The sequence below is a fragment of the Parasteatoda tepidariorum genome, chromosome 5 (assembly GCF_982258835.1).
Source record: "Parasteatoda tepidariorum strain Cologne lab strain chromosome 5, Ptep-v5.0, whole genome shotgun sequence".
NCBI classification, from domain to species: domain Eukaryota; kingdom Metazoa; phylum Arthropoda; class Arachnida; order Araneae; family Theridiidae; genus Parasteatoda; species Parasteatoda tepidariorum.
In genome coordinates, this window is record NC_141759.1 from 67,678,072 (window position 1) to 67,695,298 (window position 17,227).

Genomic DNA, 17,227 nt, shown 5'->3' on the forward strand with positions numbered 1-17,227 from the left:
CGACAGTGTCTGTCATTTATTTCATATTTTGTGATAATGAAGAATCAGCATTATATATTCCATTTCATAGTTTAAAAAATATTTTTAGGCATGGAGAAAAATTTTATGATATTTTTTTTTGATAGATTATTATGATAGAAAAAGTTTAGAAAATATTTACTTCAATAATAAGAATAACTCAGTAAAAACATAAATTAATTTATAACCTTTCACTTAATCTACATTTTCTTTGAAAAATTCCAGAATGGACTGCTATTTGTAGAAAATTTTAAAACTCTAACAGAAAATGTGTTATACTGTTTTCTAATGACTTTTAAAGTCATATTTATTTTAAAAACAATGTAGGTTTTATTGTACAAATTCACAAAATTAATTTATAGTTTATATTTTCTACTATTTATGGTAAAGTCCCTATTAAACATTTTCTATTTCATCGTGTATTATTTCTTATATTTTCGATAATTTTGCCCAAATTTTGTTTCATGAGCAATCTTATTCTATGAGAAAGCTGCCTTAGCTCTATGATTTTGAAGGAGTTTTGACTGCATATGTTTTCAAAATTAATATCTATGCGAAATATTAGGGGGAGTAATGTTTCGATGTGTTTGATATTTGTTATCAAGATTTTAGTTTTAATCAATAATGTATTTACCCTTGTTAACAATAACCTTTCAATACCGGATCGAAAAGGAATCGAAATGGACTGAAAAAATTAATTTGTTTTTAAGACTAACTAATATTTAATGCGCCAAAACGACATTACAATCCAGTCCCCCTAATATATGCTCTCGTTTACTCTTTCCTTTGTAATTATCTAAGTCATAATTGCCAAAAATTCAAGCTAGCATAGAACCTTTCATTCAAATTTTAATGAAAAGTTAATAACTCTTCTACTTCCATCAGCATGACAGCCTAGTACAGGCCAGAACCAAATCAACTAGTTGTCTCCATCTGGCTCAATCAGACACTAGGTTTCTCAATCTATAGATGCCCATGGCTTTAATATCTTTTTCTACAGAATCAATCTATCTGTTATTGGGTCTCCCCCTTTTTCGGTTGCCAGTAAGCTACTTAATTGGGTCACCATCATAGCTTGTCATGTGACACAGCCATCTTGTTCTGCAGGATTTAATAACTGAAATTATGTTTGGTTGCTTAAATTTTCAGTATAATTCAGAATTGTACTGAATCCGCCAAACACTATTATTTCTTCAACAGCTCCGAAGATAACCCTGAGTAGTTTATTTGAAATATTAGAAGTTTCAAATAACCTACTCTAAATTTTCAAATAAACTACTCTAAATTTTTTGTATAATTCATAATTATACTGAATCTAGCAAACACTGTAATTTCTTTAACAGCTCCGAAGATGGTTCTGAGTAGCTTTCTTTGGAATATTAGAAGTTTATTTTCCTCAGTTTTATTTAAAGGCCAGCATTCGCTGTCATAAAGTAATACAGGTTTTTACTATCAAAAAAAGCCAATGCCAAATTGATGCTTTTTCATATGGCAACTGTCGTAGATTCTACAATTATTTTCCTCTGACTATCCAGCTATCTGATTTCCCAGCTATCTGATTTCCTGAACAGCCAATATACCCATTCCATAGGAAATTAAAACATCGATCAGGTTTCTTAAAGCACAATTAACTCTAATGAAGCTAATGTTGTTGAATTACTTAATAATGGACAATGTAACTTGAGAAACTAACTGATTTTTTTTAAATCTCAAAATTTTTAATATTCATCTATTTTTTTCCTTTTTTTCATAATTATATAAGCGATTAAGCTTAAGTGATTTAGTTATCTAAATCCTATACACATTAAAGTTTGATGAAATTACTTATTTTCTGCGAACAATAAGTATGAAAGATAGCATTGAATTGAATATTAAAAATCTTTAATTACTTTACAATTTTTTTTTTTAGTAATATTATTAAACTTAGATTCTAGTTTAAATCTATCTCCAGTAATTTCATTCTCTCAAAAAGAAACCGATGTGTACCTTTATCTTAATATAAAGGCACTCTATTTGTAGTTGCTGTATTATATTGCCTACATTGATTATGTATGTACATTTTTTTTAAAATATATGAATTTAAGATAAGGGTATTGTGCCCAATTGATTGCCACTGTTAATAGTTTTGAAAAAGAAAATTTTTCACAATATTTTGCATTACTTCTGCAAACAAATAAAAAAAAATAATGCAGGGGTCCTATAGATGAAGACACTACTAGTCCTACTGGTATGAGAAGAAAAATAGACATGTTTAATTTGGAAATGTTGTTTGGTGAAATAATTTTGAGTAAGTAGTACCTATTATTTATGTTTCTTTACGATTTGTTTAGCTCATTCCATCACTTCTGTGATTATTGTTAAATTAGTAATATGAAATACAAATGATAGCTTCAATTCTGTAAACCCCTGGTTGTAGAATCAATTGAGTGAATCTGCAGCAATATTTAATTTGTCTACCAGCTCAACACAGTCGGACAGAAATTATTATTGTAAAAATTCAGCCTTAATATAAAGTACATGCAGTAAATTTTCAAATATAAAGACGCTATAGATAAAAACTTTATGTTGTTTAAATTTAAGTTGAATTTTACAAAATGATATTTTTTAAAAAATGGAATAAATCCTTATACTGTTAGGTCTGTCATCAAATAACGGGGGTTAAAATTCTTGATTTTTTGTTCTTTGCGGTATTCTCTCGATTCCACTTTTTAATTTTTACTAGAAACAAATTTTGGGATGTTCTAAAAAGGAGTCTCAGCAATTTTTATCTTTTTATTTGTTTACCTTTTAAAAATAAAACTTTGATGAAAAATAATCTACGAATGCTGTAAAATTCTGTGCCTGCCATTGTGCTGGTAGGTTTCTGCTATTAAGAGTATACTATAGTAAACGAATTATAATTAAATTAAAATAAGTTCAAAAAAATTAACATTTGAGTAAAAAACAGTTACAAGAGTCATTTTAGAACATTAAGTATAATCTGGAGCTCTTCAGCGTCTACAATCAAATTGAAACTTTTCATCTTCAATTCAACAGTTGAAGCCGTCCTACTTTATGGGTGCAAAACTTGGAAACTTACTGAATCTCAATAAAACTTCTTTTAAACTAAAGCTCTACGCAGGATTTTCAAAATCTTTTAGCCTTGTGTAATTTCAAATGAGCAACTGTACCAAGGAGCCAAAACGAGAGTGAGTGAAAGATATGTGCTTGGATGGTCTAGCTGGAGCTTGGCTAGGGAGGCTGCTTCGGACGCAAGGAAAAATACTTCTTAAATTGTAACTTTGTATTTTTTTTTTTTTTTTTTTTTTTTTTTTGGCAGGTAAGCTAAAAATATATTTTTTAGAAATCATTTGTTTCTATTATTAGAATGATATGTATACCATATTAAATGAAATATAATTACAGTAAAATTTGTTTAAAATTTTACTCATGACAAAGGGATAAAAAACTTCTTAAACGGTAAAACTTTTTTGGCAGGTAAACTAAAATTAATTTTTTAAAAAAATCATTCATGTAAATTATTAGAATGATATGTATACCATATGAAATTAAATATAATTACAGCAAAATCCGGTTAAGAAATTTCTTACGGCAATGAAAAAAAATACTTCTTAAATGGTAAAACTTTTTTTTGGCAGGTAGACTAAAATTATTTTTTTTAAAAATCATTCCTGTATATTATGGGAATGATGTGTATACCATATTAAATAAAATATAATTGCAGTAAAATCCGTTTAAAAAATTTATTAGATGGTAAAAATTTTTTTTTTGGCAGGTAGGCTAAAATTATTATTTTTTTTATCTTTTGTATATACATATTATTAGAATGATACGTATACCTTATTAAATAAAATATAACTAGAGTAAAATCCGTTTATGAAATTTCTCATAGAAAAGGGGGGAAAACTTTTCTTAAATGTTTAGGATGAAAAAAAATGTGATGAACAAATGACGGTTTTAGCTGTTGAGAGTTTTCAATGGACGAAATGCGATAGTTTTCACTAACAACTTCCAAACGTACGACAGGCTCTCTTTTTTTATAAAGCAGACATAACATAAATAATTGAGAAAAAATGTGTTTTTGCGCGTGATCGTCAAATTAAAAGTGTGCTGCTGCGCGTAAACCGGAAAAAGTTAAAAACAGAATTTCTCGAAAGAGTTAACCCATTTTGACCTAGCGCAGTCTTTCTCAAAGTGGGTGATAACGCCCCCTTGGCGGCATTTGAAACCTAGAGGGGGGCGTTAAGGGGCCCAGAAAAGATGGAGGGCGTTGATGTGGGTTAGGGGGGCGATGTATAATTTGTAATTTCATTTACTTTATATAGTATTTTAAATTTTACTAAAATTAAAACCCACCTACTACACAATAACGAATAATTAGTTTATATTTCTATCCTGTATGATGTTATAAAAACTTAAAATACTTAACATAGATTTCGTAGGATAGCCCGCACACCGTACGCAATTAAGTTGTAACAAGTTTCTGCGGATAGATAAAGGAACATGATCGATGATAGTTAAAAAATTAGAGCAATTTTACCTTAATTATATTGCACCAGAAATTAATTTAAACATTAGGAAAAAAACTACCATGCAGAGTTTTAAAATATTATACATACGTAAACTAACATAAATTGAAGTTTTCTTTCTTTCTTGCTTTTAACATAAGGGCATTTTACAGCATTTTCCTAGCATTTTATAAGAAATTACTGATATAAGAATCATCATTTTTTTATAAAATGGAAATACGTATATAATTATTGTTCAAAAAGTTGTGTTAGAAATTTTTTTTTACAATTAACCCATTACCGTCCTGTGTCAAATAGTATAGTAAGCCTAAACAGTTCAATTATTGTAAACATCGTTTACTATTTCTATATATTATAAATATTAGAAATAATAAAAACGCTGGCTTGGGAGGCGGTTTTTATTTGAACCAGTTCTAAATTATAAACTGAAATTCTACGAAAAATTACCCATATTTATCTATAATACGAAATGATATTAATTTATTTTCCGTAGTTAAATAAGTTATTATTGTTAGTAGTGTTATTTACTAGTCGAAATATAAAATTTTAATTATCTTATTTTATATTAACATATATTTTTAAATTGGAATCACCAGACTGGGTGTTAGATCCTTTTTCAAATGTCAACATAGCAATATCACCCCAGTTGGAAGAAGAACTTATAGAACTGACAACGAACGAGGAAATAAAAATCAAATACAAAAATGGCTACCAACAATTTTGGCTACAAAAGTCAATTCCGCAGTTGTACCCTGGATTGCGGTCTATCGTTGAACGATTTTTGATAGCATTCCCATCGTCATATTTGTGTAAACGTGGATTTAGCGCTGTGACAACGCTGCTTACTAAAAAGAGAAATCAGTTTCAAGTTACCAAACGCGGCGACTTACAACTGTTTTTGAGTAAAATCGAAGCTGATATCAACAAACTTATTAAATATCATCAAATTCATCCATCTCATTAGATTAGTGTAAAAACGAAAACTGATTACATATTTATATTGTTTCTTTTAATTTGATTAAAATATATTATTAATATTATGAAGTTGGATTTTAGTTCCTCTCACTGGTAAAAATTTCTAGTTTAGAATGTAAGTTTAAACATTAGAACCGACTAATAAACTAAATTAATTAAAGTAATGAAATTGTGGTTTTTAAGTTTTAGGGGTGTATAAAAAAAGGGGGGCGCTGAAAAATAAATGATTTTCAAAGGGGGCGGTAAAAGAAATGAGTTTGATAATCACTGACCTAGCGTGACGCATACGTCGCGTGAATTTCGATAATTCTTCTTATCTGAAACAAAACAAGTTTTCATATCAAGAAAATATTTTTTATTCTTTTCAGAAATCAAGTAGTAGCTAACAGAAGAAAATATTCATTTAGCTAAAACAAGTAACCACTTTTTTTTAACATCACCTTTTCTTTGCGTTAATGCATATAAAAAAATTCAGGCTTAAATGGGTTTTAATTTAGGATTGAAGAAAGGAGGATGAAATTTTAACAAGATTGTAAACTACTTTTTGAAAACTTTAAACTGGAATTTCTTAAACGGCTATTATGAATAACTGGACATCATAAGTTTTTTTTTTAAATTTATCCTAATATTTATATTATATTTTTTATAACTGTTGTTGAACAGTCAACCAAATTTTGAGCTTACGACTATCAATGTTCAACTCCATAGCATTGTAATTTTGAACCCAACTCAGAAGTTAAGAGAACTCCTATACCAAGCATTGAGACTGACTAGGATATTTTGACGGAACTAACCCTCGCGTTTGCGTTAAATAGAGAGGATAACCACGGAAACCTCCCATGGTTAGCTCGACGGTAAGTAGATTCTAACTCATGATCCGTCTACCACTGAGGATATTTTAGGTCAGGACTGTGGTCGACGCAAGCGGGGAACATCTTTTATGGTGGAGAACCATTGTTCAGTATTCCTAACACGATTTATTATTATTTTTTTTAATTTAAGGGGCATAGTCTGGCATGCTCTTACCCAGTATTCCCTACTTGATGCTTTTTAAAAGTAAATTATAATTTTAAAGTAAATTATAATTAATACAAAGTGTGGAACGTCGAAATGTTTTTAAATGCATTTCGTTATTAAAAAAGTATTATTTTATTTTCGATTTCCAAATTCTGAAATCGAAAATAAATTCTCATCGCTGTATCTGCTTCGGGAAAAATGCGGAATTGTATCCCCTCTTCACCTGCAAAATATATGAAGTAGTCCAATCCTATAGAGAGATTCCTATAGTAGTCCCAATTCTATAAAGAGATTGGAATTGTGCTGCACCCTTGCTGTTTTATAATCCTGCTTCCCGTAGAATGTTTTGCAAAGGGTGCTTTTCGCAAAAAGAAAAAAAAATTGGACATCCTGAATAAGTTTTGATTTAATGATCGGATTTTCACGTGCTAAGATTCAAATTGAATCTTGACAATATTTTACGATGGATTAAAAATATAGAAATATAGATTTCCGATAAAGTATTAGTACTTTCCTTCCATGATGCGATAGTTTTGATGTTATGACGAAATTGTGCACATTTTCTCTAACAAAATAATTATTTTGTTTTTACAATCGAAAGGATAATTTACATTTTAACATAAAAATCTTATCTTTAAAATAATAAAAGTCACGTTAGTAGATTTTAACTTCTAATTCATCTTGTAAAATGAAAAACTTTTCAAAAAATAATTTAATATCGGTTTTATATCCATCATTTTTTTTATATAATTTAAGCTTAAATTTGAGAATCGTTTTATCGTCTTTATAACATCAATCGTATGTTTCTGATAGAATCTAATTATTTTTCACAATGTTATAATTAAATTTCAAAGAAAACCATTTTAACGTAATTCACCATAAAAAATGAATATCGTTATTAAACTCGCAGAGCAGCAATATCTTTTCTTCGTAATAAGAACAGGCATTAAAATTAAAAGCTACATTATTACTCATAATAAAATGTCATTTTCATGTCAACGACCGAAAAATGAATATTGATATTTTTGGCAGAAGCTTTCAATATTAACCATCCTTTTAGATGAAAATATAATGAATTGTGTGAAAAAAGAAAAGCCATTATTTCTGACAAAAAGTTAATTTAGCTGAATTGAAATGGGGAGGTTTTGAGATAAATTATATTTATAAAAATAAAAGAAAAAAATTGAACTATTTTTTTTCATTAGATAATAGTATTTGCTTTTTGTTGTAAATGGAAATTCATATAATAGCCTTCAAGAAAAAAAATTTCTTAATTGCATTTTATATTTGATCTTGGTATGTCATTTGGTCTTCATCTTTTTTTGTCATTAAAAGCAACAAAAAAAAACAATTTCATTTTATGGTTTTCGTATAACAGTTTAAAGTGTTAACATTAGTGTTTCTAGAGAATTTTAAGGAGTGACGCAGATGGTAAATGTCCAAATTAAATATTTTTGAAGGTAATTTACTCCGATGAAAATTTGTTCATCATATTTTATTTGTCCTCGTAAGCTAGATTGCGTGCGATTGTTCTTGCGAATGAATTACTCTCCCTAAAATAATTGGATTTTATTTTTTCATATCTATTTAAATATTTCAGCTTCTGTTAATGTACAATAACTTTAAATAACCAGCTAACTCCAAATAAAAAAGCGCTTGCTATTTTGAAAGATCAACATCTGCCAGAATCTATCATGTCGTTTTGGAAATATGATTCTAAATTGATACATATTTAGTATTGCAAGAAAGTATGGCTTGTTTGTGTGCTGCATGTTGAGTCCTCCATCTTATTCAGGACTTCATAGGCATTCTTTTATGAGTTATTTTGAATGATCAACTTCTACCAAAATCTATCTCCGAACTTGATATTCTTTTATAAACATTTCTTGGACATTATTAAGAAGTCATATTTTTTTGAGAAACATACTGCTTTATTGACATATTGTATGCTTTTATCGCAAGAAAATACGGCATATTAACATACAAATAATGGATTCGAACCAGGGAAGTTTTCGGATTATTCTGAAGACACTTAACTTGTTTGGACTTTATCATGCAAAAGCCAATTCCCTTTTAGCACACTTTTGGAATATCTTTGTTCTTGCATTGGTAGTTATAGCAAGCAGCATAAGTTTATTCACAATTCAATCGATTTTATCTTCAACTCAGATACTGTATACTTTTTACGTATATCTAATTCTTGGACTCGCTATGCGCTTGTTGTGGCTTTTTAAAGCAAAAGAGTTGAATGCAACTTTGTCAAAAATGGAAGAGCTAAATCATTGCTTGAATTACGATGGAAAAAAGTGCGAAAATTTTTCAAAAGTGCTGATTGTAATTTTTTATCTGTGGCTTGCAGTAGTATCTGCTTGCCTTGTGATGTATACTTGCAAAATGACTCAAATAAGAGAAGATTACGGCATTTTTACGAACGGAGAATATTTAAATGCGGATGTTGGAAAGGGGATGGTTACACTTTGCGTAATCATATCACTAATCAGTACAGCAAGTACTGTCTGTTTATCTCTAGTGGTTTGTAGTGGCCTATATACATCGGCGAAGAATATTTTACATGCATATGGTCAGAAACTACTGCACGATTCATGGAATGCGACGAAATTAAACTTGCATCTGAATATTGGAACGTATCGCAACATTATATTGTGCTTTAATAACATCGATTCCTGCATTTCCGTTTGTTCCTTGCTTTTGTATGCTTCAGCAATTACTTGCTTTTTCAATACTCTAAGCACATATTTAACATCTGGAATTGGTGTTTCTGATACGATATTGGTAAGTCAAATTGGGATGAGTCTCTTTTTATCTCTTGTGGTGTTTTTTGGTATCACTATAACCGGAACTAAAGCTAACTTGGGACATACTGCTTTGAGAGAATTATTGCTGGAAGTTATAGAAACTGTCGTAAAACATTCTACGGATACAGAAACTTTAGTTTTGCTTGAGATGATGATTAAGAGTATTACTCTTGTCTCACCCAATTTCAGTGGAGGAGGAGTGTTCACCATAAACTGTAATTTGGTGCTGACTACGGCTGGAGCTATCATTACTTATGGAGCTATAATATTTTCGAACTGAATTAAGATGAGTGCTTGTAGTCATTTATTAAAACTATCACAACCACACACATTATTTTGAGTAAGCAAACCAAAGTAAATTGCTAGTAGACTGTTCAAATATAGCGTAAGCACCTAATGGAGGGAAAGAGTTCGATTTAAAAAAATGTATGAAAAAACAAAGAAAAATTCAAATTTGGAATAAAAGTTGAATTTGAGAAAAGAAAAAAAATTGTGAAAAAAAACTTTTTTGGAGGGTTTTTAGGTCAAGTGTTTTGAGTACCAAAAGAAAAATCAATTAGAACAAAACAAATTTTTCATGCAAAGTGACATTTTTTATTACGACAGTAAAATTAAAAACAAATGGTACAGTGTTATGAGTACGTAAGCATTAAAGGGGGTTTGTGATTTGCCTATTTTTGCTGACAAAGGGAAATCCGAAATTACCAAAAATATGCTTATGTTATATTATATTTGAACATCCCCGAGATGGCTAGGCTTACATAAGTGACTATAGTTTGTCTAAAGTATGAACTCCCTTACCCATTCGTCTGGACCCGTGACGGTGACTATGGTAACGAGGTATCTCTATTTCAAGTAGGGGTTTGGGGTGACTGTTTAGGTCAGGTTTTGGCGAGAGAAAGGGAATCTTTTCCTTCCTAGTTAACCCTTGAGTGAAGAGAAGCTACCCTCCCTGAAATGCGCCATTCGTGTTTCCATAGCAGCAGACGGCTTCAGACTTTGTGGTTGGGGGAGTTCTTAGCGTAGACAAACTATAACTCATGCACGCCTAGCAAGATGGCACTCACTTTTCTCCTAATGCGTCAATTGATCATTTCCCACCTTGTCAGGTTAAACATTATGGCCTAAGAGCCTTATGTGCTATTTTCCAGCCTTTTTTGTTTTTGTCATTTTTGTTCTACGAACATTTGCCGAAAACTTCTTTCGTGAAAACCATTAAATGTACTTAATCCATTCTTTAATGCTCTTTCCATAACCGAATCAATTATTAGTAAGCAAGAATAAATAAAAAGCTAATAATGATGCTAATAAGACCAGTTACTGGCAAAAACATTTTACAATTGGAGCAAGTAATTTATAATGATCTTAAAACGTCATTTAAAGTGATGCACCGTCAAGAGAAATAGAAACTATAATTTTTCAGCTAAACATAACATTATTGATAAGTTCAGATTCTAGCTTTTAAGTCTTATCCTTGAATTAAGTTATCACCCAGTATGCCATACAAAGTTGTATGAATGGAAATATTTCAATAAATGAATAAAACATTTTCTCTGTGTCCTTGCTAGTTTCATACTGTAATACCTCAATAAATATTCCCAAAAGTTTGTTTAATTATCATTATCAATAAAGCGTGTTATTTTAAAATTTAATCTTTTCCTAACTACTTCAAACAGAACGTATCGTCAATCAAAACTTTAACTTCTTTGAAACTACTGAAATTTTAACTACAGTTCTGTGCCAGATGAGATGAAAATAGAATTATTTCCTACTTTTTAAGTACACTTGAAAAACGTAGTTTTAAAATTTTAAAATACAACAAACGCTGTGTTAGAAAAAGCAATTTGTCATTACCGTGCTTTACACCCCTGCTAAGACGGGTTTATTGGCTAGAAGTATAATTTATCTATAGCAAAAACTCCCTTCGCCACAAGTCTAAGATCGTCTGCTGCTATGGAAACAAGAAATAGCACATTTCGAAAAGGAAAGCATTTCTCTCCTCTGATTCCCTTTCTCTCGCCGACCGCAGTCCAAAACTGTCTTAAATATTGACCCAACTTGAAATAGTGAAGCCTCGTAACCATAGTCTACGCCACTGCTCCAGACAAATGGCGAGGGGGAGTTCTTTCCATAGACAGATTACATAGTCAGCAATCGCTCTATGGTATAAACAAATGCAGACGTTATGCCCTGATGTCTTCATACCGCGAGAGAAAAAATATCGTATACTCTCATGATAAATATAATATTGTACTAAATTTAGCTGAACTAAATTAATTACTAACTTCTAAATTGTACTAAATTTGACAAATTCGTGATATAAAGTTAAACTAGTTAATATTAAGTACGAAAGGAATGAGTTAATTATCTCGTTAAATTAGTGCGCTTGTTTTAAAATTGAGTTGGCCTGAAATTGTTAAAAAATATAAGTTACTATGAACAAAAATGCAGTAAAAAATCTTAATACTAGAGAGATATTGTGTGAATTTTAAGTTTGTGCATTCGGACATTGCTCGACGTTCATTAACAGGGCGATATATACAGAGCGCAAAATAAAAATCTAACCATCCTGAATAACATTTGATCTAATTATTGAATCTTCACGTCTTAGGATTCAATCTTAAAGATGCGAAAGGGTCACCTTAAGTATTATAATCAATTACTGCAGACAGTATTTTAAGTTGCGAAATCAGACACAAAAACGTACTTTCTCTGAATAAACATACTTTTTTCTCGACGGATTCGGATTTCTGACCCCCAAGATGTAGGAGATAGCCGCAATCTGTGAAATACAGTCCCAATAGTTTGGTCAGGAGAGCGGTCCAAAGTTTGTACCCCTTAATGTTTTTACTTTTTGTCGCAAGGAACAGACGGCACAGTGTTAAAGCCTACCCAAACTGCCCTAGGTGCCACAACATGCAGGCTTCTCCCCAACATATCCTGGACTGTCTTGGTCTGGACAAAGGGGACATTCTGGTGGTCACTTTTGGTGTCGACTTCCTCCGGGTCATGAGTTTCATGGACATTGTTTAGCCCTGCTAACTTTGGGGATAAGGAAGAAGAAGACTTTTTGCGTATCTCGCCAAATCTCAAGAACTTTTTAAGCGAATTGAAAAAATTTTTAAAATTATAAAATTCGTTTATACAACGATAATTCCCTGTCTGTTACTAATGAAAAAAAAGAGAGAAACAAGTAATTCACTAAGGAGATTTTAATATCTCTCAGGTTCAACGTTTGGTCAAAATTTGTCTTAATTGTACACACTACAGTACAGTACTACTGGAAATTATTTAACCTTATAACACACAGTGTTCTAGACAACTGGAACCAGGAGTTGTTACACCAGCGGAAAACTGCTAGCTGACACTTCTAAAGTATAGTTGATTCATCAGTGCAATTTTAAAGAAAAACACTTTCCGTCTCTTAAGCACTTAAACCAACAAAAATACACGTTTTACTCACATTCTCCTCCAGTGTCTCCGATGCCACTTTGCCCAACACGAAGCAAAATTTCATGTCACTCCACTTGCTACTTTCCTTTTCACACTGATTGTGTTAAACTGGTCGAAGCCTGTTAACACTTCCACTGGTGAGATTCGGATGCTGTGGAGTACTAACTGCTCTGTCTTTTACTAAATTTGCCTGAACAGAACTAGTACGATTATTCAACGAAGGAACTATTAATAAGATGTAAGGTAAAACAACGTTTAAGAGCACAAAAAATATATGAAAATGCAGACAGCTGTTTCGGATGCTCAAAGGGCAACCTTCATCAGTGCAACCTCTCTAAATAGCACTGATGAAGGTTGCCCTTTGAGCATCCGAAACAGCTGTTTGCATTTTCATATATTTTTTGAGCTTTTAAACGTTGTTTTACCTTCCTTTGTATTTCAGCACAAAGGTCGCCCTTATGTGTATTTATTAATAAGATGTTCTTAAGGAGAGCCTGACAAAGGCAGGCGCACTTGCCCCGGGCCCCGCATCAGAGGAGACCCCAAATCGAATTGAAAGTTTATTTTAGGTTTCCTTCTTTAATGAACTTTTTAAAAACAAAATATCAGTTGTAAAATTGGTCAATTTTATGTTAGCTTCTTCATTAATCTATCGTAAGAACTCAGAAAATCTATATCTCGTAAATCCATGGCTTTCAAGTGCGGAATTCAGTTAAATTTTCGCCATTACGATGGACGAATTTGGCCAATCAAAAGCCTGTATTTTCACATTGCAAAATGTGATATGTTTAGAACAGGGACTAATATAGGGGCCTTTATATCTATGGTTTAGAAAAATACAAGCATCTCATTGGCTTAATTGGGCCATCGTAATTGCGAAAATTTAGCTGAATTCCGCCCTAATGACAGCAAGGATATGAATTTTTCGCAGCTGGATGACAAAGTTAACAATCAGAAAACTGCATTCGGCATGATGGACGCAAGAATTGTTAGAAAATCAATAAATTGGACAAAATGGTATTTCGTTTGACCATTGGAAGGGGGGGGGGCTTAATAGCTATTTTAGTTTTAATCAATTTTCTTGTTGTATATATAATGAAGTGAAAAATTAAAATACCAACATAAAGATTTTTATTTTATTTCCAATGATCTGCACAATCAGTCTTGCCGATGAGCAGACCTAGTGCGTTCTCCAGAAGTAGTATCCACTCTTTCAAGACCACCACAATGGGTGAGATACCGGACGTCTAGTTTCTGCCACACTAGATGGCAGCACCGACACTCTATTTGGATGCTAAAGTGCACTAGGAATTTTTAATTTTGCCGGAAATGCCAAGAGCCAATAAGGCACTCCAGGGATCTTTTACATGCCGCACAATCATATGACATGGCCGCTGAGGATTTTCTGCATCCCGAAAATCCGGTGTCTGGGCCGGGGATCGAACCCGCAGACTTCGGCTCAGAAGGCCTCCATAAAGTTCAATTCTTTATTACTGAAGTAATGAAGCAGAGGGTGGCCACCAAACAAGTTTTTGCCCCGATCCCCAGTTAGGCTAAGTCGGGCCCTGTTCTTAAAGGCACCTCATCTAATAATTAGACAAAAATCAATAACTTTATGTAAAAAAAAAAAAAAAATACACAATAAACTTGAAAGAAATGGCTTTATTGGTAAAATTATGCACTAATGGTTCAACAAGATGAAGAGAAAATGATTTTTAAGTTTAAACAATATGAATAAGTGTATGAAGTTAATATGAATAATGAATGACATGAGATATTTTTGATGCTTGAGACAAATAATAATAAAAAATAATAATTCAATGGTAATAAATTAAGATTTGAATTTGAGTTGTTTAAAGAAGTGAGGGACAAGTTTATCAACAAAAACTTGAACATGTCCATGCTATTTGAGATTATGAGTTTAATGTAATTTAACAAATAGTATTTTGAGTTCAATAAAAGAAAATATTTCATCACCACAGGATAATATAACATTACTTTTTGATTAAATAAAGATTTATAAGTGAAAAAAGTTTCAATGATATTCTTTTCGTTTCATTTACAAAGAAAATATAGCATAAAATATTTTAAACAACTCATTATGAGACATGCGGTTTTAACTACAGCTGGGCAATATATTATGAAATATTGTTACCTTTTAAACATCCTGATAATGATGTTTTAAAAATAATTCTCAGGATAATAAAAAGATTTAAGATAAAGATTGTGCCATCAGCATTATCATTAATAAGTAATACATTATTGTGGTCATTAATGAACATTATTAGGATAAAAAAAAATTAACCAATCTAACAATCATGTAAATTAGTTAAAATGAAAAATATCGTGACATATTGATTTTTACTGAAAATCTATTGCACTGTTAAAATTCTGATATCTTTCAGCACTAATCTTGGCTACCAGCTCTCTAACAGAAATAATTTGATCTAATTAACAGTGTAACGAAATAATGGTAAGGCAATCTATAAAAGTTTAAATTAATTCTATATTTATAATTTTTTTAGGATAAAAATAAAGAGAAATTACAAAATAGCTGTTTCTTAAATAATTTTGATCCATTCCCTGAAATATTTTAAAGTTATGCAAGCACAGATCCTGTTTCAGTATTTTCTTTTTTAAGTCAAAAATTAAGTTCATTTTTTAAATATGCAAATTATTAATTCAATTAAGAGTTAAAGAATTTAGTGACTATTTAAAAAACAAACTTTTTTAAATATAAAACGAGATATAAGTTTTTGAAAAAAATTCATTTTTTACTGAGATTATCCGACTTGGTTCTTAAATGTTCGTGCACAAGAAATAACATTATTAACCTACTGAAAAAGGAAAAAAAGGGCTGGACAAAACTAGAATAGTAAACAATTATGTAATAAAAAAGGTAATTAAAAAAATGCAGAATTCAATATTGACACGAGAAGTCAAACTTTATACAAGAGATGATTAACAGAATAATAGCTTTCATTCATTTTTGGTCACACATTACATAAAGCACTTAGAAAAAAAAGTTTACAATGATAAAAACAAAATATAATGCACATAAGAATAGTTAAGTAAAATAAAACAAACGACCTTTTTTTTTTAAAAAAAAAAGGCCTCAACAAATGCTAAACCATTCATACAGATCCACCATTGCAAAATATTGAAATAGTGACTACCATTGAAGGATATTAATATGATTCAACAATTGTAAAATGCTTCTGGATTTGTTTATACACAATACACACAGAAATAGATATATAAATGATATTATGATCATTTTCAGCCAATGAAGCTGCAACAGAATCCTCCATAAAACACCTGAGATTTGAATATAGGAAGCACAACACAGACTATCTTCCAAAGGCAAAGAGTAGTTTATAAAAGCACTTTGCACCAAAAACTAGAACTTTTTGAATCATCACCAATACACCTGAGTTCAAATAGGGTAATTGTTCTGACAACAAAAAACCAATGCAGACACAGCTTCTGTGTTTGTTGAGAGCCAGTTTGTTTGTTTAGTTGAAAATCCTATGTTTAAATCCTCAGTCAATGACAGCAAGAGTTTCAGGAGGAGCAGCTGCAGCAGTGCTGGGAGCAGGAGGAGGGACAACGGGAGGTGGGTTATCGTAGTAGAATGGAATTTTTACATTCAGTTTTCTACAGGGTTTACGAGCCGATCTTCTCAGTTCAGGGATGGTTATCTGCTTTCTTAGCTTCCTAGATGAAATACAAACTTATCAGTATACAATATCAATTACTTCTTAAGCAATTTTACAAAAACTATATAATTTGCACAACAGTGACAACTGAATCTATGAACAATCTATGGACACAAGCTTTAAAACCAGCAGGGGAAAAAAAAAAAAAAAAGATTATGGGTTTCTTCTTAAAACACACGAGCTCTTAATTTCATATTATGTAAAATTTGTGGAATAGTTTTCAAAAGTGTAGTTTATGTTTAGGTTCTTAAAATATTTATTTTCATAACACAAGAAAAAAGAAAAGAACTTTTACTTGTTTCAAAAGTACTTATTCCGGCTTAAAACGAAATGTTTATTAGTTTATGTTGTGTGTGTATATATATAAGTTCAAAATGAAGATAAAACAAAGGAAAATTACAGACATATGAAAAAAGGGGGGAAAAGAATAATAATAATTAAAAAAATAACAAACAACTGGGAGAAAAAGAAAAAAAAAGAATAACATTTTTTTAAAAAATCCTGAAAATAAAAGATATAATCTTTTCATCAGCCCACACGATTATATCCGCAAAAAAGATTTGAATATATATATAAATATATAAATAAATAAAACAAATTTCTGCAACTGTTTTATCATTTTATTAAAAATAAACTACTCTTTTTGCAAAGAATTTTAACCAAATCCTTGACAATCCTAGGTTTTGGAACTACTGTCCAT

The 17,227-nt window shown here is 30.8% G+C and overlaps 1 protein-coding gene across 3 annotated transcripts in view; it reads right to left on the bottom strand.

Annotated features, from left to right (window-relative positions):
• Nucleotides 1–14,455: 14,455 nt before the first annotated feature.
• Nucleotides 14,456–17,227, bottom strand: part of LOC107455553 (metastasis associated 1-like) — a 36,542-nt gene continuing 33,770 nt past the window's right edge. For all 3 annotated transcript variants that reach the window (XM_043040497.3, XM_016073164.4, XM_016073163.4), the window contains one exon: nt 14,456–16,525. In XM_043040497.3, the coding sequence (XP_042896431.1) occupies nt 16,518–16,525 (8 nt within the window). In that variant the 3' untranslated portion in view covers nt 14,456–16,517. The remainder of the gene's footprint in view (nt 16,526–17,227) is intronic.